The 23,104-nt window shown below is 60.5% G+C and overlaps 1 protein-coding gene across 6 annotated transcripts in view; it reads right to left on the bottom strand.

Moving 5' to 3' along the window:
* BAIAP2 (BAR/IMD domain containing adaptor protein 2) overlaps nt 1–13,556 on the bottom strand; it is a 46,680-nt gene extending 33,124 nt beyond the window's left edge. For all 6 annotated transcript variants that reach the window (XM_066565835.1, XM_066565831.1, XM_066565829.1 and 3 more), the window contains exons 1-3: nt 13,454–13,556; nt 4,573–4,648; nt 2,442–2,528 (exon numbers count right to left, since the gene is read on the bottom strand). In XM_066565835.1, coding sequence (XP_066421932.1) covers nt 2,442–2,528; nt 4,573–4,648; nt 13,454–13,525 — 235 coding nt within the window. In that variant the 5' untranslated portion in view covers nt 13,526–13,556. The remainder of the gene's footprint in view (nt 1–2,441; nt 2,529–4,572; nt 4,649–13,453) is intronic.
* Between the last annotated feature and the right edge of the window lie 9,548 nt (nt 13,557–23,104).

Here is a 23,104-nt window from a genome sequence, read left to right as displayed (position 1 = left end):
TGCTTTATTATTCTTTTGGTGAAAAATTGCTTCCTAATATCCAGCCTACACCTTCCCTTCTTGAAGCAGCTTTCCCTAAAAACTCATGGAAGAAAATCCCACTCAGGGAGGGAGCTGGGGACACACCATCAATGGAAGCAGCAATGGAGAGAATTCCCATTTATTGCTCTAAAATGATTTCCCCACATCCCTGGTAGTGCCCAAGGCCAGGCTGGAGCAGCCTGGGACAGTGGGAGGTGTCCCTGCATGGCAGGGGTGGCACTGGATGGGTTTTAATATCCCTCCCATTAATGGAAGTAGCAATTCAAAGAATTCCTATTTTCTGTTCTAAAATGATCTCCCCATCCTTGGCAGTGTCCCAGGCCAGGTTGGGCAGAGCTTGGAGCACCCTGGGACAGTGGGAGGTGTCCCTGGATGGCAGGGGTGGAACGGGATGGGTTTTGAGGTCCCCTCCATTAATGGAAGCAGCAATGAAGATAATTCCTGTTTATTGCTCTGAAATGAATTCCCATCCCTGGCAGTGTCCCAGGCCAGGCTGGATGGGGTCTGGAGCACCTGGGACAGTGGGAGGTGTCCCTGCATGGCAGGGGTGGCACTGGATGGGTTTTAAGGCCCCTCCCAGCCCACAGCAGCCTGGGGTGCTGTGAAATAGCCCAGAGCCCTCTGTGGCACTGCCAGCCCAGGCAGTGACAAGGCCAAGGCGTCCCCAGGAGAGGCTGCAGCCCTGGCCAGCCCAGCCCCAGCCCAGAGCAGCTCCCAGAGCAGCCCCAGCCCTGCTGACACATCTGCTGGGAGGGGGCTGTGGCCCAGCTGCTCTCAGCTGCAGCCAGAACTGTTATCTGCACTTTCTCCTGCCCGGGGCAGCTGCCACATCACAGCAAATATCAGCAGCATCAGCACAGGAGCCTCCCTGGGATGTGCCCACACCAGCAGGGGAAGGAGCAGCGATGTGGGAACACTTCACACCCCAAAATCCTCCAGCCACACACGGGGAGAGGCCACCAAGGACACCAAAGCCCTGGTCTGGGTGAGGAAGCAGGGCTGGGGTGCCCAAAGCCAGGTGTGAAGTGTGAGCAGAGCTGGGGCTGCCCAGGCTCCCTGGCAGGAGGGCAGAGCTGCTGTGCTCAGCCCCAGAGCGCAGGGGCAGCTCCTCCAGGCTCTGCAGCACACAGGGCTCTTTGTTTTATTTATTAAACAGCAGCAGATCGCTCCAGGCAGCTCTAATCCAGCCTCGGTTTCCATAGACACTCGCTGCTTCCCCAGCACAGTTCCCAGGCAGCAGCAGCAGGGCTGGGGGAGCAGCTCTGACACCAAACCCAGAGCCCAGGGGCTGCTCCCGGCTCCTGCAGCCTTCAGAGCCCTCTCAGCTCCAGCTCTCTGTTAATTGCCTGCCCCGGAGAGATGCTTTAATGAGCACTTGGCCAGAGCTGGGGAGGCATGGAGGGGGAGGAGGAGGAGGAGGGGCTCACCTGGGACTGCACACACATCAGACCAAGGCCCAGATCACTCCATGAGAGCCTTAACAAGGTGCAGCATCCCAGGGGGAGCTGGGAGGGTCACCTCAGACCATGGGGAGAGCTGGGAGGGTCCCCTCAAACCGTGGGGGGAGCTGGGAGGGTCCCCTCAAACCGTGGGGGGAGCTGGGAGGGTCCCCTCAGGCCATGGAGGGACCTGGAAGGATCCTCTCACATTGTGGGGGGACCTGGGAGGGTCACCCTCAGACCATGGGGGGAGCTGGGAGAGTCAGCTCGAACCATGGAGGGACCTGGGAGGGTCCCCTCAGACCATGAGGAGAGCTGGGAGGGTGACCTCAAACTATAGGGGAACCTGGGAGAGTCACCTCAAACCATGGGGGGACCTGGGAGGGTCCCTTCAGACCATAGGGGGAGCTTGGAGGGTCCCCCCAGACCAGGGCTGTGAGAAGGGAGGACACAGGAGGATGCCTGGGCAATAGGGAGGTTGGAAAGCAGCTGCCCTTTAAGGGATTTCCTGAGCAATGAGGGTGAGAAAGGGGAAGGAGGCAGCAGCAGCCACAGCTCGTGATGTTTGCCATGGACTGGGCAAACACAAAGCCCTGGCAGTGGGCACAGGGAGGCTCCAGCAGGGCAGAGCTGCTGCAGGCAGGGCACAATCCCAGCCCCACAGCACGGGGGGACCCCCAGCAGCCCCTCCAGAGGCCCCTGAGGGGCAGCTCAGCCCCAGCTCCCCGGCCAAAATCCGCTGCTTCCCCTTCTCCAAGCGAGAACAAACCACCACAAAACCACCCTGAGCCACAGCCCTGACACTCGGGGTACCAGGGGGTTTCCAGGCTGCATTAGCAGCACATCCAGAGACACGGCAGGAGCAGCTCCACACTGAGCTCTGCTCCCCAGCAGCACCAGAGATCTGTTTCACCCCGGCAATCTCCAGAAATCTCCATTCAGCAGCAAATGGGGACTTACCCAATTCTTTTGATCCTTGGCTTTCACTGGCCAGCTCTCCCATCTTCACCAGAGCATCAAAGTACCCCTTGGCTGCATATGTCATGCCTAAAAAGCACCAAAATAATGAGGTTATGCTCTCCTTAAAGGCAGTTGGAACTTCTGGGGCACTGGGGAGACCGTGGACACTAAAATAGGCATTACCTCAAAGGGCTCAACCCCACGGGGAGGGAGCACACAACAAACAGAGGAAAGGCAGCGCAGGGAGCTGGAGCAGTGAGATTACAGGGTAATTCAGGATTAAAAAAGGTGCATGCAGGACTGTAGTGGTTTTCATTGCAGTGCAAGCATCAGGCTGCTGGGAGAAATCACTGCAGAATAATTGAATATCACAGACTTTCATTACAGCTCAGCCTTGTTTGTTGACATTCCAGCTCCACACTCAACTCTAATCAGATAAGCAGGGGGTTTCCTCTAATCACAGAACACGCTGTACAGCCCCAGCTCCAGCTTCCAGCGCTGCCTCTGCTCTGCCTCCTGGGCTCTGCACTTCCTCCAGCTGCCCCCAGCTCGGGATCCAGGGCAAGGATGAGCCAAGCCGAGTTAAAAATTACAGGAAGATCCCTGGCTGCACAGCAGGGATGTGGGAAAAGCACAAAGGCAGCGATCCCAGTTCCCAGTGCTTACCCCAAAGTGCCACGGCTGGCGGGACAGGGACAAACAGCTCCACCTCCCCCAGGTAGTTAAACATGAGGAGAACAAACCAAACACATGGTCCCAAGGGTCAGCAGCTCTTCCCCCTGTCAGACCCTGCCTCTGCTGCCAGGAGGGAACCAGCAGGGAAAAGCAGCCCCAAATTATGAACCCCGTTTTGTTGGGATGCCCTGGAATTTAGGGAAAGATGCTGCCTGTGGGGAGGGTGCCCTGTGCCCCAGGAATTTCAGGAAAGAGGGTGCCCTGTGCTCCAGGAATGTCTGGAAAGCTGCTCTCTGTAAGGAGGGTGCCCTGTGCCCCTGGAATTGCAGGAAAGAGGGTGCCCTGTGCTCCAGGAATGTCTGTGCCCCTGGAATTTCTGGGAAGCTGCTGCCTGTGTGGAGGGTGCCCTGTGCCCCTGGAATTTCTGTGCCCCTGGAATTTCTGTGCCCCTGGAATGTCTGGAAAGCTGCTGCCTGTGTGGAGGGTGCCCTGTGCCCCCTCCCTGGGGCACTGCCCCGTCACGCTGGGTGAGCCATTAAATCCCAGCTCAAAGCAGTGCCCAGCGCTGGCAGGACGCTGTGTCCGGGCACCTGGGAACAGGGGGAGGGCTCAAAAATCCCCCTGGGAACAGCCAGGAGCTCACCTGACCTGGGGGAGAGGAGAGGGAAAGGAAAGGAGGGGAAAGGGGAAAGGGAGGAGCAGGATCCTCCCCAAAGGTTGGGTCCCAACCCTGACACTTCAGGCACCGAAGGGATTTCCCCCACCCTGGCTGAAGGTGATGACAGACTCGGCCCCACGGGCATTTTCACTGGGATTATTCCAAAATAAAATCCAGGAGACACGTGCAGCTCTGAAGGGAGCAGAGCCCTCCCTGGAAAAACACAGCTCTGGGTTGGGCAGAGCTTAAAGCTCCTTTAAACCCAGCTGAGGAGGGCCCAGGCAGTGCACAGAGCCAGTTTGAATCAAAATAGTCCATTTTGGGGTTTAATCAGTTCCTAGCTTCCTTTTGATCACTTAAATCTACACCTCCCTAATGGCTCCCAATAGGATCCTGCATTCCCAATCAAGAGCTGCCATCAAGACTTTTGGGCTTTTCCCTTCTCTTCATTCTTCTGGGCAATTTAAACATTTCAATAGCACCTCTTTAAGCAGAGCTTAAAACCTCAATTCTCAATACTTTAAACAAACATTTAAAGAACTGGTTGCAGATGTGTTTTGTTAACCTGCTGCCTCCCAGCATTTTCCCCCTGGAATCCCTCCTGCACCCATGGCCTTGCCCATCACCACCCTCCCAATTCCTTCCCCGTGGGAACAAGGAATTTTTCTACAAAAACCCCAAAGATTTTCAACAAAAACCCCAAAGATTTTCAACAAAAACCCCAAAGATTTTCAACAGAAACCCCAAAGATTCTGCATCTTTCCCCCTCCCCAGCCTGGCAGCCCCAGTGTCACTTACTTGCTAAGGCTTTTTCATAGGTCTTCCCCATAGAAATGAAATTCCTGAGGCTGGGATTGAACTGCTCCATGATCGTCTAAAGGGGAGAGAACATGGCTGGGATTAGCAGGGGTGATGGGGAGTGGGGTCAACGGCTCCGTGCTCTGCTCTGTCCTGATAAACACAAAAAGAGAGCAAAAAAATCCTCCCAGCTCCCTGGAGAGGCCCCAGGATCCTCCACCGAGGAAGACCACGCTGGGTCAGAGCACACGAGGGACAGGAACAAGGAACAAGGGGGTTCTGCAGTGCCCCAGCACCAGCTGCTTCCCCAGGAGAGGAAAGTGAATGCCCCAACCAGAAAATTACCAGATATAGCAAAAACAACCATAATAGCAACTGTGAGTGGCTGTTTGGGGCAGCAGCAGCCCTCAGACCAGCAGGGAGGTGACCCAAGAGCTGGGGATGGTGGCAGGTGATGTCCCACCCCCAGGATGGCCACAGAGAGCAGCAGGAAGGGCTGAAGAGCAGAATCCCAAATGTGCAGCCAGGGTGGGGCAGAGCAGAGCCCCCAGCACCCCCTGAGCTGTGCCAGGGACGGCACCAGGGTCCCTTGGTACTGCCCAGGATGGGGCAGAGCAGAGCCCCCAGGGACGGCACCAGGGTCCCTTGGCACTGCCCACGATAGGGCAGAGTAGAGCCCCGAGCCCCCAGCACCCCTGAGCTGTGCCAGGGATGGCACCAGGATGACACCAGGGTCCCCTGGCACTGCCCACGATAGGGCAGGGCAGAGCCCCGAGCCCCCAGCACCCCTGAGCTGTGCCAGGGATGGCACCAGGATGGCACCAGGGTCCCCTGGCACTGCCCAGGGTGAGGGTCAGCGTGGACAGCACTGCCTGAGCTCTCCTGCCTCGCCCCAAGGCCCTCAGCTCAGATGGGGGAAGGAATAATCGGCTCAGGAGAACAAGAGGGGCTCTGTGTGTGCACAGCCCTCCCTGCCAGGGCCCTCAGCCCCCCCCAGGATCCCAGATCCTCATTCCCTCCCTGATCCTCTGCATCCAGCCCGGCCCCAGAGCTGGTCCTGAGCCCCTGCCCCACCTTGGGGACACCCCCGCACCGAGGTGCCCCCAGAGAATGGAGCCCGGAGCCTGAGGGCCCCTGAGGGGGGATGAACCACGGGCATTGCTGGGGAATGGGGCATTGCTGGGGAATGGGGCATTGCTGGGGAATGGGGCATTGCTGGGGCATTGCTGGGGAATGGGGCATTGCTGGGGAATGGGGCATTGCTGGGGCATTCCTGTGGAATGGGGCATTCCTGCCGGGAATGGGGCATTCCTGGGGCATTCCTGCCGGGAATGGGGCATTCTTGGAGCAATCCTGTTGGGAATGGGGCATTCCTGCCAGGAATGGGGCATTCTTGGAGCAATCCTGTTGGGAATGGGGCATTCCTGCCAGGAATGGGGCATTCTTGGAGCAATCCTGTTGGGAATGGGGCATTCCTGCCAGGAATGGGGCATTCTTGGAGCAATCCTGTTGGGAATGGGGCATTCCTGCCGGGAATGGGGCATTCCTGGGGCATTCCTGCCGGGAATGGGGCATTCTTGGAGCAATCCTGTTGGGAATGGGGCATTCCTGCCAGGAATGGGGCATTCTTGGAGCAATCCTGTTGGGAATGGGGCATTCCTGCCAGGAATGGGGCATTCTTGGAGCAATCCTGTTGGGAATGGGGCATTCCTGCCAGGAATGGGGCATTCTTGGAGCAATCCTGTTGGGAATGGGGCATTCCTGCCGGGAATGGGGCATTCCTGGGGCATTCCTGCCGGGAATGGGGCATTCTTGGAGCAATCCTGTTGGGAATGGGGCATTCCTGCCAGGAATGGGGCATTCTTGGAGCAATCCTGTTGGGAATGGGGCATTCCTGCCAGGAATGGGGCATTCTTGGAGCAATCCTGTTGGGAATGGGGCATTCCTGCCAGGAATGGGGCATTCTTGGAGCAATCCTGTTGGGAATGGGGCATTCCTGCCGGGAATGGGGCATTCCTGGGGCATTCCTGCCGGGAATGGGGCATTCTTGGAGCAATCCTGTTGGGAATGGGGCATTCCTGCCAGGAATGGGGCATTCTTGGAGCAATCCTGTTGGGAATGGGGCATTCCTGCCAGGAATGGGGGCATCCCTGTGGGAACGGGGGCATCCCTGGGGCATCCCTGCCGGGAATGGGGCATTCCTGTGGGAATGGGGCTCTGCACCCCCAGGCTGCTGGCAGAGCCCCAGCCCGGGCAGGGCAGGGCAGGCAGGCAGACACTTACAGGGAATAAGCTGATTAAGCATCTGTCACCTCATCTCAGGCTGCCCCAACACTATAAAGCTCATTTTCTGCCTGAGGCATTTTTATCCCAGTTCCTGCTGCCCGGCCCTTGGCTCTGACAGCTGAATTTTCTCCCCAGGTGTGCAGGGCTCAGCCAGAGCCCTTTCAGGGTTCCTCTGGGCAGGAATCTGTGCGGGGCACAGCCAGAGGGGTGGCACCACCCCGGTGCTGCTGCTTCAGGAGGGATCTGCTCGTCCCTCCAGGCTGAGGATGGCCCCAGAGCCTGTCCCCAGCAGGTCCCCGCAGCACCAGCCACAACTGCAAAGGGCAGGAGATGATTGACGAGGCTAATGAGGAGCTGCCCCACTAATTAAGGCTGCAGGCCAACACCAGGGCCCCTGGAAGCTGTTTTGGGGCAGCTCAGAGCACTTTGGTGGATGTGCTCAGCCTGAAAGGAGAAAAATGGACCTGTAGCAACAGGCCAGGTGTTCTCCAGCGTGTAGGAGACGATTGCACAGCAGTTAATTAGCACTGGCAGGATTGCTCCATCCTGCCCACATCGGGTTTAACTCCAGTCCGAAATGCACCCGGGCTGTCCCACGGATCAGCCAGAGGCTGGGATCTATGGCCATGGCAGGGACAGGGACAATTCCCCTGCCCCACACTCAGGCTGAGCAAGAGTTAAGCAGCAGAAATGTTGGCAGAATTTCTGCAGGGAGGAGATTTTTGGGCGGTTTGCAGGTTCAGAGCAGTGTTTGTGTACGAGGACGTGCACAGGGATATGTAAATAGTGTGATTTTCTCAGCAGTGCCCGTGTAAACACATCATCCTGAGCATGAAACCCAGGGAATTGAGGATGGAACAGGATCCCCAGGCAAAGCACCGTCCAAAATCCAGCACATCTTGCCCAAAGCAGAAGGAATCAAAGCACAACCCTGCCCTGGCACTGCTCAGGGCAGGTCCTGCTCCCCACCGATCCACAGGAGACGTTTTAAAGCAACAAATAAAGAGATAAAATCCCCCAAAGGGGCTCGTGGGGCGGCTGAAGGAGCGGGAAGGTGACTCTGAGCTGGCCAAATAAAATCCACCAGCCCCCAGGAGGAAGTTTGCTGAAAGTGAATGTTTTTAAAACATTGTCTGGAGCCTCCAACAAAAACAGCCTGGCAGGATGAGAGTGGTGACAAGGGCTCCTCACTCCACAGATAAAAATAGCCCTGTCCAAGCCCTGCTCTCACTCCAGGTGGGAAGGGAAGGTGACTCCAGAGCCTCCTCACCCCCTCCAGGTGAGAGCCCTGCCAAGGAGGAACAGTGGGGAATGAACCATGGGGTTTGTGCCATGGACGGGCTCAGCAGCATCACCCGCACACCAGGGATGTGCTGGAGCTGCTCCCCTGCCAACACGGGGCTCATCCAGGGCTGTGCCCCTCAGGAGGGGTGAGTCCAGCCTTGCAGGACACCAGCAGCAAAGGAAATATTCAGTAGCACTGTGGCAATGAAAGCAAATCTCATTTTCCCCAGATTTTTGCCCCCTCAGCAGCACCCACAAGTTGTTTGCCTTCCATGGGCTGCCTGGGCAGAGTTCAGAAAAACACAGACACAAAACCTGGCAGCCAAGGGTTGAAAGGGCTTTTCTTTGTTCCACGGAGCTGAATTCCCTGGGTAATACCACTCAGCTCCCCGGGATTGGCACGGCTTTGTTCAGCTGCCAAAAATGAAACTAATGCAAAGCACAAGGTCTCCAGGACACAGCCCTGCTCCGTGGGGTGGGGGAAGAGGCAGCACAAACAAGGTCCCTTTTCTGCCCTCTGAGCACACTCCAGCTACAGCCAGGATGCTCCAACCTGTAAATTAACCCGTAAGGAAAAGTTTGGAATCAGGGGAAAGAATAAAACACCCCGAGCTGGAGGGAGCCCGCAAGGATCGCAGAATTCCAGCTCCTCAGTCCTAAATTTAAGCCCTGCTCAAGCTGGAGGTGGCTCAGGCAAGTCCTGCTCAACAGCTGAAGGGCAGCATTCCCAACACATCCCTGGAAGGGCTCCAAACCCACACGGATGTGGCACCTGGGGACGTGGCTCAGCAGCACCAGGGGAATGGTTGGACCTGATGCACTCAGAGGGGTTTTCCAACCTTTTTAAGGATTTTGTGGCTCCCTGCAGGGCTGACCCTGCACAGGGCCCAGCCAGGGACTCCCTGGGTGACCATGATGATCCCGGGGTGACCCTGATGATTCCCTGGGTGTCACCCATCCCTGGGTGACCATGATGATTCCCTGGGTGTCACCCATCCCTGGGTGACCATGATGATTCCCTGGGTGTCACCCATCCCTGGGTGACCATGATGATTCCCTGGGTGTCACCCATCCCTGGGTGACCATGATGATTCCCTGGGTGACCATGATGATTCCCTGGGTGTCACCCATCCCTGGGTGACCATGATGATTCCCTGGGTGACACCCATCCCTGGGTGACCATGAGGAGCAGGCTGGAGGGGCAGCACCAGGGGACTCTCACTGCCACTGCCACACTGCAGGAATAGCTCAGCCCCAAGGAAGTTTTGTGTCTAAATGGGTCAGCCCTGCTCCAGGAGCACTTTCATCATTTTGCTATCAATATTTAATGCCCAGCAAAGCCCAGTGCTGCCTCCTCCATCACAGCTTGTCCTGCCTGGCACCATCAGCAGCGGCCCTGGGAGTTTCAAGAGCCAAGTTTCTGTCAAGAAGGAGCCCAGGGAAAATCAGGGGGAAAAGTCAGGGAAAAATCCAGTCCCCATCTAAAGGCATTTAGTTTCTCCTGGCTGTCATGCCAGAGGACGAGGGGACACAAGTCTCGGAGCTCTGAACATCTTTGTGTCAGGGTCTGGGCCTGAGGAGAGCTGGGATGGGGATCCACAGGGGGCTCAGAGCCCCCAGCACTGTGGGAACACCCTCAGCACCCAGCCCTGGCCAGCCCTGCAAGGCTGGGCCATCCTCAAGTCCCCGGGGCTGGCATCTCCCCCAAGGAGCCAGGAGGGTCCCCAAGAGGTGGCACCAGGGCCTGAGCCCCAGGCTGTGCCCAGAGGAGCTGTTTGCCCTGTGCCCTGCAACACGAGCAGCAGCACTGAAACCTTAACCAGGGCAGGCTCAGCACCACGGGCACCTGGGGCACAGCAGCACCCAGGGGATGGGGAGCAGGAGATGGGAGCAGCACCCAGGGGAAGGGGAGCAGCACCCAGGGGACACTCTGGGGAGCAGCACCCAGGGGGACACTCTGGGGAGCAGCACCCAGGGGACACTCTGGGGAGCAGCACCCCGGGGGACACTCTGGGGAGCAGCACCCCGGGGGACACTCTGGGGAGCAGCACCCCGATCCAGCAGTGGGGACACCCTGGCCAGGCAGGAGCTGCTGCTCCCCAGCACCTCATTGCCCACCTGCCTGCAGGGGTCCCATCTCCAGGGAAGCCAGGAGGGCTCTCCCAGCCTGGCATGGATGGATGGAGCAGCGTTGCCAGCTCAGAGCTCTGGCAGTGCCCTGGGGTGCTCCCCACAGGTTTCCCAAGGCTGGGCTGCCTCAAGGCAGGGAGAACAGGGCATGGAATTTGGGGTGCCACAGGCTGGCTCCTTCCTCCTGTGCCACACTCATATCCCTGCACTCCAAACACACCAAACCAGCCACAGTTTCCCTCCTGAACCCCTTAAAGAATTGCTCCCATCCCTCTGGACATGAGGAGAGGCTGTGGTGCCACAGTAACATCGATTAGAGCTGATGGGGAGCTAAGGACCCTCAGGAATTCTGTCCACACCTTCCTGCACGACAATTCAGCCTGGAGTTCAGGGTGTCGTTAGGCAAACTCCTCTTCAAAGGCAGAGCCACTCGCACACCACCACTGCAAACCCATCTCCCGCATGGAAAAATGGCTTTAAAATGAAATGGAGGTTGGGCTGTAAACGGCAATAATCTCATCTGGCAGGAGGAGACAGATCTGTCTTCGGGGGAAGGAAGATTTGCCAGTCCCTGCTTTCTGCAAAAAGACAATCCTGAGCAGAGGCTGAGCGGGGAGGGAGCTGCCCATCCTCATCCTCACCTTCATCCTCGGGGCTCGGGGCAGAGCCCGGCCCAGCTGTGCCGCTACTCGGGGCTGCTGGCAGTGAATCAGCAGCGCCAAAGGTGGGATTACGTTGGCGGAAGGTGCCAGCAGCCTCCGTCTCCCTCTGTAATTACTCCCCGCGTGTAGGCAGCTGCCTGTAGTGGCAGCATCGGCTCGGGGGCGGCTGACAGCTCCTGCACCAGCTCATTAGCACAGTCACTCCCAGGGTGAGCGCTGCTTCTGCAAAACCACCACAATGGGCTCCCCAGCACAGCGCCTCGGGAAAGACGGAGCCGGGCATGGGCACGGGGATGGGCACGGGCATGGGCAGCTGCTGCTCCTGCCAACGCAAACCAAACCCGCCGGGATGGGCAGCGGGCACGGCAAGGGTCGGGCACCCCGGGATGGGCAGGGAGCACGGCAAGGATCGGGCACCCGGGATGGGCAGGGGGCACGGCAAGGATCGGGCACCCCGGGATGGGCAGGGGGCACGGCAAGGATCGGGCACCCCGGGATGGGCAGGGGGCACGGCAAGGATCGGGCACCCGGAATGGGCAGGGGGCACGGCAAGGATCGGGCACCCCGGGATGGGCAGGGGGCACGGCAAGGGTCGGGCACCCCGGGATGGGCAGGGGGCACGGCAAGGATCGGGCACCCGGAATGGGCAGGGGCCACGGCAAGGATCGGGCACCCGGGATGGGCAGGGGGCACGGCAAGGATCGGGCACCCCGGAATGGGCAGGGGGCACGGCAAGGATCGGGCACCCCGGAATGGGCAGGGGGCACGGCAAGGATCGGGCACCCCGGAATGGGCAGGGGGCACGGCAAGGATCGGGCACCCAGCCCGGTCCCCACAGGATGGGGCTCGGTGGCATCGCTCCCCTCCCTGGGGTTGTCTCCTCCTGCCCATGGCAGCGTTCAGGCTCCTGCAGAGGCCAAAGAAGCACCTGGGTAAGGGGATTGAGGCACTGGGATTGAGGCACTGGGACTGGTTTTGGAGTCAGACTCCAAAGCTCAAGGAGGCCCAGAACACCCCAGGTGGCCCCAGGGGTGGCTGAAGTCCTCAATGGAGCAGGGACACGCCAGGCTCCTGCAGGCACCACATGGCACACGCATCTCCAGAGGCCAGGAAAGCACCGCTGCCTTCAGAGCAGCCTCTGCCCACCACAGGAACCCAAGCAGAGCCAGGACCACCCTCCTGCAGCTCCCAGCACCGAGACGCTGATTCTGGGGGAACCCACGAGATCTCCAGCAGCTCCATCTCCTGCATGTGGCTGCTCCCACCGGCATCCCAGGGAGCCGAGGAGCTCCCTGGTGATGGAGAGCCCCAGCCCCGGCTGTTGGCAGCCCGGGCACCCCTGCCCTGGGCTCTGCCCCGGAACAGCCGGGCCAGCAGCGGCCCCTCAGCCCCGGTTCCTTGGGGACGGGCTCCGCACGTGTCGGGACAGACGGACAGCCCTGGGCCGGGCCCGGGGTGACGGTGACCCGCGCCCCAAACCTGCCATTATCCCCGTGCTTCGAGGACTCCACACCTCAAACAACAACTGAGTCACGGCCGGGGCTGCTCCCAGCCCCTGTTTGCCCAGGCGGTGCCAGGGCACAGCGCTGGGTGCCAGCTCTGCCCCGGACCAAGGGCAGCCGGCACGGGGGCACGTCCGGGCACACCAGCTGCCGGCCAGGGAGCCCCAGGGACCACAGCAAAACGCCACCAAGATTCAGAGCGACCAAGATTTCGGGTGCCCGAACAGCTGTCACACCCCAGAATCTCCAAAACCAACACTTCACAACTTCACCACCGCCTCGGTACTTTTTGTACTACATTCTTTTATCTTTTTTTTCCCCCCTTTTTTTCCCTTTTTTTTTTCCTTCCCTGCTCTGTGCTCCCAGGTAACTCAATCCAAGCCCTTAAATCACAGGAAATCGTGCAAGCTTCCCAGTTTAACAAACGACATCCTGCGTTACACGTTAGGCTACAGCAGTTTGATTACTCTTGCTCTCAAGACCCAGCCGAGCAGAAACCGCTTCCTTCGGGGGGGAACTCAAACCACGCAAATTCTTGCATTTTCTCAGGACACGGGGAGCGAAGCAGAGAGGAAAAACTGAGAATTCCCGAACACCGAGGGACGGGGAAGGCTCGGAGGGCTCTGGTTTGTGGCAGAACAGCGAGTGCCGGGGGCTGCCCTGCTCGGGGTGATGCGGGGACAGCGCTGCCCACCCGGGCTCGGGCATCCCAGGGACCGCGGGTGCCCCGGTGAGGCTGGGGGTGCCCGGGGAGGGCTCGGGGGTACCCGGGGGTGGCCGAGGAAGGCCCGGGGGTCGCCGGGGTTGCCCGGGGAAGGCTCGGGGAGGGCTTGGGGTGCCCCAGCGGCCCTACCGGCCCGGCCGAGCGGCTCCGGGCACATCCCAGGGCCGGCCCCGGCGGCGCCTCCGCCCGCTCTGCCCCCGCGCGTCCCGGGGAGGAGAAAGGCGATAATTCCACGATAATTGAAAGAACTCGAATACAGGAGAGGGGCGGCCGGGCACCTGTTGCGGACTCACCTTGTAGACATTCTCGGTGAGGCGGTGCACCTCCTCGGAGCGGGCCATGCCGGGCGGGCCGGGCAGCACCATGGGCGGCTGCGGGCGGGCGGGCGGAGCCGGGCGCGGGCGCGGGGAGAGCGCGGAGCGGCGGCCGCCGAGCCTTTTATCAGCTCCCGGAGGCCGTGCCCGCCCCGCACCGCCCCGGACAGCCCCGCGGGGAGGAGCCGGGCCGGGCCGGGCTGGGAGTAACGAGAGGAGTACGAGCAGCGCGGGGGAGGGCGAGAGGGAGGCACCGCGCCGTGCCACCCGTGCGGGATCCCGTCCCCGTTCCCCGTGCCCGTTCCCCATCCCCATTCCCTATGCCCATTCCCCATACCCCACCCCCATCCCTATTCCCGTTCCCCATTCCCCATTCCTCATTCCCATTCCCCATCCCCAGTCCCCATCCCCATTCCACGGCCCGTTCACGCTCCATATCCCTCCTCCACCCCACTGCCCATCCCACAGCCCAGGACCCCACACCCCCCCCTGCTTTACCCGTCCCCGTGGCTCTCTCTGTGCCCCACATCCCTGAGCTGTCCCCCCCTCCAGCCCCTGCTGGACCCCCACTCTGGGGCTGTGCTCCATCCCCAGCTGTGCCCTGGGATGCGGATGGGTGAGGAACAGCCTGAGAAGGAAGAGCTGCCCATGGTTTGTGGGCTGTTGGGAAGGAGGGTGCACATTGTCCAGGGAGCCAGGAGAGCACGGTGGGATGAGCCATCACCACGACTACAGCTGGGAATGCTCAGCCCAAGGAAAACCAGCCCTGCCTGCCACCTCGCTGTCCCCAGGCTGTCCTGGCCAGCCAGGAGGGCCAGGATTCCCAAGGGAGGCTCCTGCCAGAGCTCGCCCAGCTCCCTGTGGGACACCCAAGCCCTGCATCCCTGTCCTTCCCATGCCTCGGGCCAAGGACAGTGGATTTTGCCCAGGTGCTGAGGGACACCAGGAGCAGGCCCGTGCCCCAGGGCCAGGGCTCCCATCCCTGTGCCCTCCTCCCCTGGGCACAGCCTCCCTCTGCAGGGTGAGCCGTGGTTAAAGGGAGCCTCAGGGCCAGGCTGTGCCCCTGGGCTGAGCCTCCCTCTCCCTCCTCTCTGCTGTGAGAAGCAGTGAAACAGTTAAGCTGCTGAGTGTGTCGTTTTCCCTCACATCCATCAATTCCGAGAACAAGGAGCCCAGGTCGATACCTTGGTCCCAAACCTCCCGTGTCTGTTCCCCTTCCCGCTCTCCCTCCCAGCCCTGGCAGGGCCCAGGAGGGGCAGCTGCTCCCTCTGGCTGCCTTTGGGTCCCATTTTGTCTTCTCCCTCAGAGGTTCCACACTCCAGAGCACAGCGAGGAATTTACAGCCCAGGAGAAGGATTTTTCCCCTGTTTCTGGAGTGACCAGTTAACCCTTTCCCACAGGGGCTGAGGAAAGGGAGCAGCCGTGGGACCAGGGCTGGCACCAGGACTGCCCTGGGAGGTGTCCCCAGAGGAATGCCAGGCTGCCCGTGTGGCTGCTGGGACACCACGGTGCCACTTTCCCTCCCCATCCCACGTGGCCAGACACAGTCAGCCCCCTCAGCCAGACACCAGCACCTCTCTGGCTCTCCAGTGAAGGATTCAGGATCAAGCAGCCAGGAGTGCCTCTCTCTGCATCTCCATCACCTTATTTTTAGTTACGTTATGTAAGTTCTTCGCTACGTCATGGATGTGGGGGGTTCTTGCATCTAATTCCAGTGTGACAGCCCAGCAATTCAAACAAGCTGTTCCTCTGGTGAGGAAGATAAAAGGATTTGTAATTTCTGATAATAAAAGAGGCCTTTTGGGACGGCCCTCAGAGAATCTCTTCCATCTAGACCTGCTCGCAGACAGCCGCTCCACTTTCTTCCCATGCTCTGCTTCTCCTTATCCTCTGGAATTCGAGTGCTGAAAACCTTTCTCCCTCATATCCCCCTGCTCCCAGAGCTGCTGGAGGCAGCCAGGGAGTTCATTTCCCCACAGTCAGAGCCACATGGAGCAAATTATCCTTGTCCCTGGCTCTTGCCATGTCCCAGTGCTGGCTGGCAGTGCCCAGGGCTGCCTGTGTTGCCCACAGCTGGCAGCGGTGCCCGAGCCCGCGGTGGCACTGCCACCCTGCAGCACCCTGGGAGCTCTCAGCAGGAAAAACCTGCCTCTGCCTCGTGCCACAGCCTTTGCTTTGATTGCCTTTGATTTATTTCTTTTTTTTAAATTTTTTTTCCCTGGTTGCTGCCTCTCTGTCAGGGTGATTCACTCCCGGGGCTCGGCGGCAGCTGGAGCGTGCCCAGGGTAACCATGGTGCCAGAGCCCCGTGGGTTACCTGCATCCCCTTCTCCATGTGCCCGTGTGCAGGCGGGACCATCCAGCGCGGGCCGTGGGTGCAGCGTGGGGAAGCACCGCCACGGCAGGCTGGGAACAGCAGTGGGATGAGCAGGCGGCAGCCCCGGGGCTGGCAGCGGCCCCATCCCTCCCCAGGATCCCTCCCCGGGGTGACGGCACCGCGGCACACGCGGCACCGGCCACCTCCAGCCCCGGGTGGAGCGGAGTTGCTGTGGCAACAATAACTTATGTAATCCACCCCGCTCGGCTGCAGGTGTGGGGAGGAAATTGTGCTATTTTCGAAGTTTCATTAGGTTCCTTCTTAATTACCAGCGTGGCATCGTGCCAGTGCTCCCGGCCGGGTCATGTGCCTGGCACAGGGACCGAGGGTGGGGATGGGGCAGCGATGGCCACGACAGTGGTGGCTGTGACAGTGAGAACCAGGGCAGTGACAACCAGGGCAGTGACAACCAATGGCAGTGACCACCAGGGCAGTGACAACTGATGGCGGTGACAACCGATGGCAGTGACAACCAGGGCAGTGACAACCAGGGCAGTGACAACCAATGGCAGTGACAACCAGGGCAGTGACAACCAGGGCAGTGATGGCCAGGGCAGTGATGGCCAGGGCAGTGACAACTGACGGCGGTGACAACCAATGGCAGTGACAACCAATGGCAGTGACCACCAGGACAGTGACAACTGATGGCAGTGACAACTGATGGCAGCGATGGCCAGGGCAGTGACAGCAGCTGCACCAAGGGGCAGTTCTGGCCCACAGTCCCTCTATGTTCCCAGCCTGGGGACACTCTTCCTGCTCCCGAAATGCCACCCTGGTTGCTGCCAGGGAGGGACACGGGAGGGAGGTGCTGCAGGGCAGCATTGCTGCCCAGGGAGGGGAACGTGGCATTGCAGGGTCACCGAGAGCTGCCACATCCTCAGTGACTCGGGAAGCCTCTGGTGACACGGAGAGAGGAGAGTAAAGGTGGGTTGGAATCCCTGGGGCATTTGAGTGGAATGTGGCACTGGCCAGCACAGAGAGGAGGAAGCACAGGGACCGCCATGGCACCAGTGCTGGCTTTTGTCACAGTCCCTGAGGAAATGCTCGGAGTTTCCCAAGGAAGATTGAGCCCCAGCTGCTCCAGGTTCTCCTGGCACTGCCAGAGCAGGGAGACCAGGCAGGAAACGGGACCAGGCTGGAGAAGCCATCTCCATCTCCATCTCCATCTCCATCTCCATCTCCATCTCCATCTCCATCTCCATCTCCATCTCCATCTCCATCTCCATCTCCATCTCCATCTCCATCTCCATCTCCATCTCCATCTCCACCTCCATCTCCATCTCCACCTCCATCTCCATCTCCATCTCCATCTCCATCTCCATCTCCATCTCCATCTCCACCTCCACCTCCATCTCCATCTCTTCTCCATCTCAGTCCCACTGGCTCTGTGGCAGCCCCTGGCTCTCTGCTCCTCCTTTTCAGCGTGTGCTGAAGGGAAGGCTGAGCCCACGCAGCCCTGGGTGCCCAGCACAGCCCGAGCAGGGCAGGTGTGTGCAGTGTCACCGTGCTAATGACATTCCCAGGAGCTGCCTGTCCTGTGGCACTGGGCAGATGGCTTCTCCATCAGAGCCCTGACATCACTGTGAGCCCTCCCTGTGCTGTGTCAGGAAGTTTTTCTTTCTAAAATAACCCAAACGTGATTTTTCTGACATCTGGGGTCACTGGGGAGTCGGCCAGGTGGGTTTGAGCCAAACCAACCCCTGTGAGCACAGTATGTGTTTTCCCTGAACACCTCCCTCAGTTCTGTCCCCTGCCCTCCTCAGGGGCCCCTCCTCAACCCCAGGCTGTGCCCCCACTTCCTTTGGAGCACCTCATTGGGAGCTGGGCCAGCAAACCCCACACAGCTCCAGGCCTTGGAGCATCCTCCCAAACTCAGCCTCCCCCGTGCGGGGCAGCCACGCTCACCAGGATTCCAGCAGGTGCCTCGAGCTGACAGCCGGCAGGTTTAGGTTAAATTTTGGGAATAAATTCCTCCCTGGGAGGGTGGGCAGGCCCTGGCACAGCTTTCCCAGAGAAGCTGTGGCTGCCCCATCCCTGGAAGTGTTCCAAGCCAGGTTGGACAGGGCTTGGAGCAGCCTGGGATAGCAGAATGTCCCACGAGCTTTAGGGTCCCTCCCAGCTGTGTGGGTTTGAAAAGCCAGGTGTCTGCTCAGGAGGGCAGGAGCCTCCTGTGAAATGGCAAACATCAACCCCCTCCTCTGAATTATTATCATTTTGAAACTAAGGGGCTCTTGTGCAAAGCTATGGGAGTATGAATAAGAGTTCTGTACTAGGAAAATGAAAATATAAATGCAATAGTACAAACAAAAAACCCCAGTGCCAGAGTCAGACCATGCCCTGCCCCCCTGTGTGTCAGGAGGTGGCACAGCCCCATCCCATGGGGGCTCAGCCCTCCTGCAGTGCCAGCTGTGGCTCTGCTGGAGCAGGGATCCTGCACAAGGGGGGAGTTTTCCTCTGCAGCTCCAGGGCTGCTGGAGATGGGCCTGGGCTCCCTCTGGCCATGCAGGGCAGCAGAAGCTGCTCCTCTGGCAATGCACTGGGCAAAGGCTGCTGGGCTGTGCCAAAGCTCACATTGGATCCAGGCAGGAATGCTTGGGTCCTCCCCTGGGCGCAGCATCTCCCCATGGGATGATGGAATTGGATCAGCCCTGCAGGGACACTCAGTGGCCATGGACAGCAGATAATCAATGATCAATGGCCCATGAACAGCAGAGATCTCCTGGAGGGAGGGCTGGGTGTGGGAGAGATAAAGAAAACTGCCCCATTAACAGAAGATAACTGCCCCAACTTTAACAGATGGGGATGGAATTCACACCCAGCTACACCTGAGACCCAGCCCAGCCCATTCCATGATCCTGTCACTGCTGGTGCTGGTGGGAGCTGCTCCCTGAACCATCCAGGGCTCCGCACTCAGGAGCTGACCCTGGGTTGGAAATGTCCCTCGTGTGCCAGCAGCTCCCAGCAGTTAAATCCTGCCGAGCAAACCCAGCAAAGCCATTTACTGGGGATTAGCCAAGGATGAGCAATCCAGGCCCTTCTTCTGCAGGCTGGGAGCTGCAGTGCTGGACCCAGCAATCCCAGCTCCCACCTCAGGCTTGGGCTGATTGCACCAAGGGGAAACTGAGGCACGACACAGAACCTGGCCTCTCATCATCCCAGGGTTCCCCTAATCCTGCTGGAAGCAGCAGCTGAGCAGGACTCCCGGCAGTGCAAGCTGCTGTGCCCAGGGATTTGGGGACAGTTCTGCTCCCTGATGTGACACCCGTGTCACTCTGTGCCTCTGAGCACCCAGCCCTGCCCATGATGAGGGTCACAGAGCCTGGGTGCCATCCCTGGGGACACTGGTGGCAGCCCCAGAGGGACCCCAGCACCCAGCCCTGCCCATGGTGAGGGTCACAGAGCCTGGGTGCCATCCCTGGGGACACTGGTGGCAGCCCCAGAGGGACCCCAGCACTGTTCCCCCGTGGCCATGGGCTGCAGGCAGCCGGGCAGGGCTGGGACACCCCTGGTGCCAGCAGCGTCCCCCTGGCCGAGGGGACAGCCCTGCCACGTGTCCCCTGCGTGTCCCCCTGCCCTGCCAGGGCCGCAGCAGCCTCGGCTCTCCCGGGAGGCTCCCGGGGAGGGCAGGCACAGGGAGGAGCCGGAGTGACGAGGAAACACAGAGTGGGTGGGAGAACAAAGCACTGCGGGTGCTGTGCTGGGCCTGGGAAGATGGAGGGAGGGAAGGAGGGGTGCAGGGGGGGAATGAGGGGTGCAGGGAGGGAAGGAGGGAATGAGGGGTGCAGGGGGGGAATGAGGGGTGCAGGGAGGGAATGAGGGGTGCAGGGAGGCTCTGGCTGCTGCACAAGGGGAAGGGGCAGCGGGGCTGGCACTGGCTGTGCCACATCCCTAGGGCTGTGTGCTCTGGGGGAGCCCCAAAACGCACCAGGTCCCCCTCGCTGCCGGGCTGGGGCACAGCCCGAGCCCCATCCCTCCTCACCTGCCCCAGCGCCTGTTCCACGAGTGAGTAATGCTGAATTACAGCGCTAAGGAGCTCTCTGGGGATCCTTCTGAATAACAGGAATAGTTTATGCGATTTGCATAATTGGTATGATGGGATTTTGCATCACGTTGCTGAGCTCGGGGAAGCGTCCGGGGCAGAGCTGAGGTGCTGCTGGGGGCTCTGGGCACCTTGGGGGGCTCTGGGCACCTCTGGGGTGCTCTGGGCACCTTGGGGGGCTCTGGGCACCTTGGGGGGCTCTGGGCACCTCTGGGGTGCTCTGGGCACCTTGGGGGGCTCTGGGCACCTTGGGGGGCTCTGGGCACCTCTGGGGCTCTCTGGGCACTCTGGGGGGCTCTGGGCACTCTGGGGGGCTCTGGGCACCTTGGGGGGCTCTGGGCACCTCTGGGGCTCTCTGGGCACCTCTGGGGGCTGCCTCCCCCCTGCCCAGCCCTGCCTGGGAAGGACCAGGCAGTCACAGAGAGGTGGCAGAAGGGACAGGTTCATGTCCTGCTGCCATGCCCTGCCCCTGTCCCCCCTTGTGTCCCTCAAGCTGGCACTGGGCTGGTCACAGCCCCCTTGGGCACTCCTGAGGGCTGTGGCTGCCCATCCCAGAAGGATCTCAGGCCTGAAGGACTTGGTGCCCAATTGCCCAGCTCCTGTTCCAGCCCCAAGGCCAAACCCAGCTCCCTGCTCGGCATCTCCAGCAGCTCCTCGTGCTTCAAACACAGCCCAGCCCTGGCACTGCTCTCCTCTCATTTCCTCTCCTGCTAATTAATCAGGGAGCCAGCCCCGGAGCAGCCGGGCATGGGCACGGCTCTGCTGGGCTGCCCCAGTGACAGCCACGGGCTGGGGACACGGACACAGGCTGGGGACACGGGCTGGGGACACGGGCTGGGGACATGGACACAGGCTGGGGACATGGGCTGGGGACACGGGCTGGGGACACGGACACGGGCTGGGGACATGGACACAGGCTGGGGACACGGACACGGGCTGGGGACACGGACATGGGCTGGGGACATGGACATGGGCTGGGGACATGGGCTGGGGATACGGGCTGGGGACACGGGCTGGGGACACGGGCTGGGGACATGGACACGGGCTGGGGACATGGGCTGCGGACACGGACTGGGGACATGGACACAGGCTGGGGACACGGACACGGGCTGGGGACATGGACACAGGCTGGGGACACGGGCTGGGGACATGGACATGGGCTGGGGACATGGACACAGGCTGGGGACACGGACACGGGCTGGGGACACGGACACGGGCTGGGGACATGGAAATGGGCTGGGGACACGGACACAGGCTGGGGACATGGACATGGGCTGGGGACACAGGTTGGGGACATGGGCTGGGGACACAGACACAGGCTGGGGACACAGGCAGAGGGCACAGGTTGGGGACACAGGCAGAGGACACAGGCTGGGGACACAGGTTGGGGACACAGGCAGAGGACACAGGCTGGGGACACAGGTTGGGGACACCCATCACGTGGCAGCGCTGGCCCTCGGGGACACCCGGCATGGCCACGGCTTCACCCACGACTTGAGGAGCCACATTCCACGGCAGGGCAGGGCAGGGCAGCAAAAGTGGTGACACGGGGACAAGTGCCACCTCCCAGTGCTCCTCCCACCCATCGCCACGGGTCCTGCGGCCCCCAGGAGGAGGAATCCGGGAATTTTGGCTCCTACATCGGAGCAGGTCCTGCTCAGGCATTTCAGCCCTGCCAAGACATTTCAGCCCTGCTCAGGCATCTCAGCCCAGCTGAAGCATTTCAGCCTTACTGAGGCATTTCAGTTCTGTTCAGGCATCTCAGCCCTGCTCAGGCATTTCTGCTCTGTCCAGGCATTTCAGCCTTACTGAGGCATTTCAGCCCTGCCAAGACATTTTAGCCCTGCTGAGGCATCTCAGCTCCAGCCCTGCTGAGGCACCTCAGCCCTGCCAAGCAGTGGCAGCTCCCGTCTGGCACCAGGAGCCAGCAAAGGTCACATTCCTGGCCATGGGGACAGACCCGCTTTGTTCCCAGCGCTGCTCTAATTAGGAAATTACGCTGATTTTTTTTTTTTTTTTTTTTTCCCACAGTTGAACTATCAAAACTTGGGCTTGTTCCCTGCCAAAGCCTCCTCTACTGTGCTGGTGACTCAGCGTGACACCAGGGCACTGGAAATACGGAAGAGGGAGAGGGAGGGAGCCAGGGGTGGGCTCCCAGCGGGAGGGGGGGTGGCACTGCAGGGTTTGGGTGCAGAATGCAGCACCCCAGCAGTGCCCCCGCGTGTGGGAAGCACCTGGAACCCCACACAGGGCAGGGCAAGCTCAGGGTGTGGATAATGAAGAGGAGGAGGAGGAGGAGGAAGATGAAAGATCCACGGAACTGTGCCTGGTTCTGAGTCAGGGTTTGCCAGGGAGGGTGGGGGACAAGGGACACTGTGGGCTCATTCCTCTGGGGGGAGCTGAGGGGGGACAGGGAGAGCCCCCGGGGCCTCTGAGCCCCTCGTGCCAAAGCAGCTGGACCCAGATGAGAGGATCTGACACCTCTGGGGTTCTCAGCTCTGTTTTGTTTTCCCTTGGGTGTTCCAGGAAACATCGGAAGCAGCCCAGCACTGTGTCAGGGGTGCAGCTGTTTTGGGGCTGTGCAGCTGTTCTGGGGCTGTGCAGCTGTTTTGGGGCTGTGCAGCTGTTCTGGGGCTGTGCAGCTGTTCTGGGGGTGGGCTGGCAGCGCTGCCATCCAGCTGTGTTGGCATAGAAACTGCCAGGGCTCTGCCACCACCTCCCGTTACACAATTCCCTCCAAGCCCCGGGAAGAGGCTGCTGAGGAGGGGAGGCAGCTCCAGGCCTTTGCCCCAAACCAGCCTCGTGCCAGCTGCCTGTGGGCACACGGAGGGCTGGGGGTGGCTGGGGAGGGCCCAGCACAGGCCCAGGGAGCAGGGCTGGTGCCCGCCCAGCTGCCTCCTGCACAGCAGGGAACAGGAGTCTGTTTAAAGGCACTGCTGCTTGCACAACGCTGGCTGGAACTCCTGCCCCCCTCTCAGACCTCACTCAGGGTGTGGGACAATGGCTCTGCAGGCAGAGCTCCCAGCCAGGCACATCCCATGGGATGGGGCAGTGTCCCCATGGAACAGGGACTGTCCCTAAGGGGAGAGCAGGGAATGGGCAGCAACATCTCCCAGCAGAGCTCCTCGTTCCCCCCTTCCCCTGCATGGCAATCCCACAGTGCTGGGAATCCCACACCAACTGCTGGGAATAGCACCCAGATCCAGGAGGAGTGG

Source organism: Molothrus aeneus, chromosome 26 (assembly GCF_037042795.1).
Source record: "Molothrus aeneus isolate 106 chromosome 26, BPBGC_Maene_1.0, whole genome shotgun sequence".
Taxonomy (NCBI): domain Eukaryota; kingdom Metazoa; phylum Chordata; class Aves; order Passeriformes; family Icteridae; genus Molothrus; species Molothrus aeneus.
The sequence above is the reverse complement of the archived record's forward strand: the minus strand, read 5'-3'. Positions and strand labels throughout refer to the sequence as shown.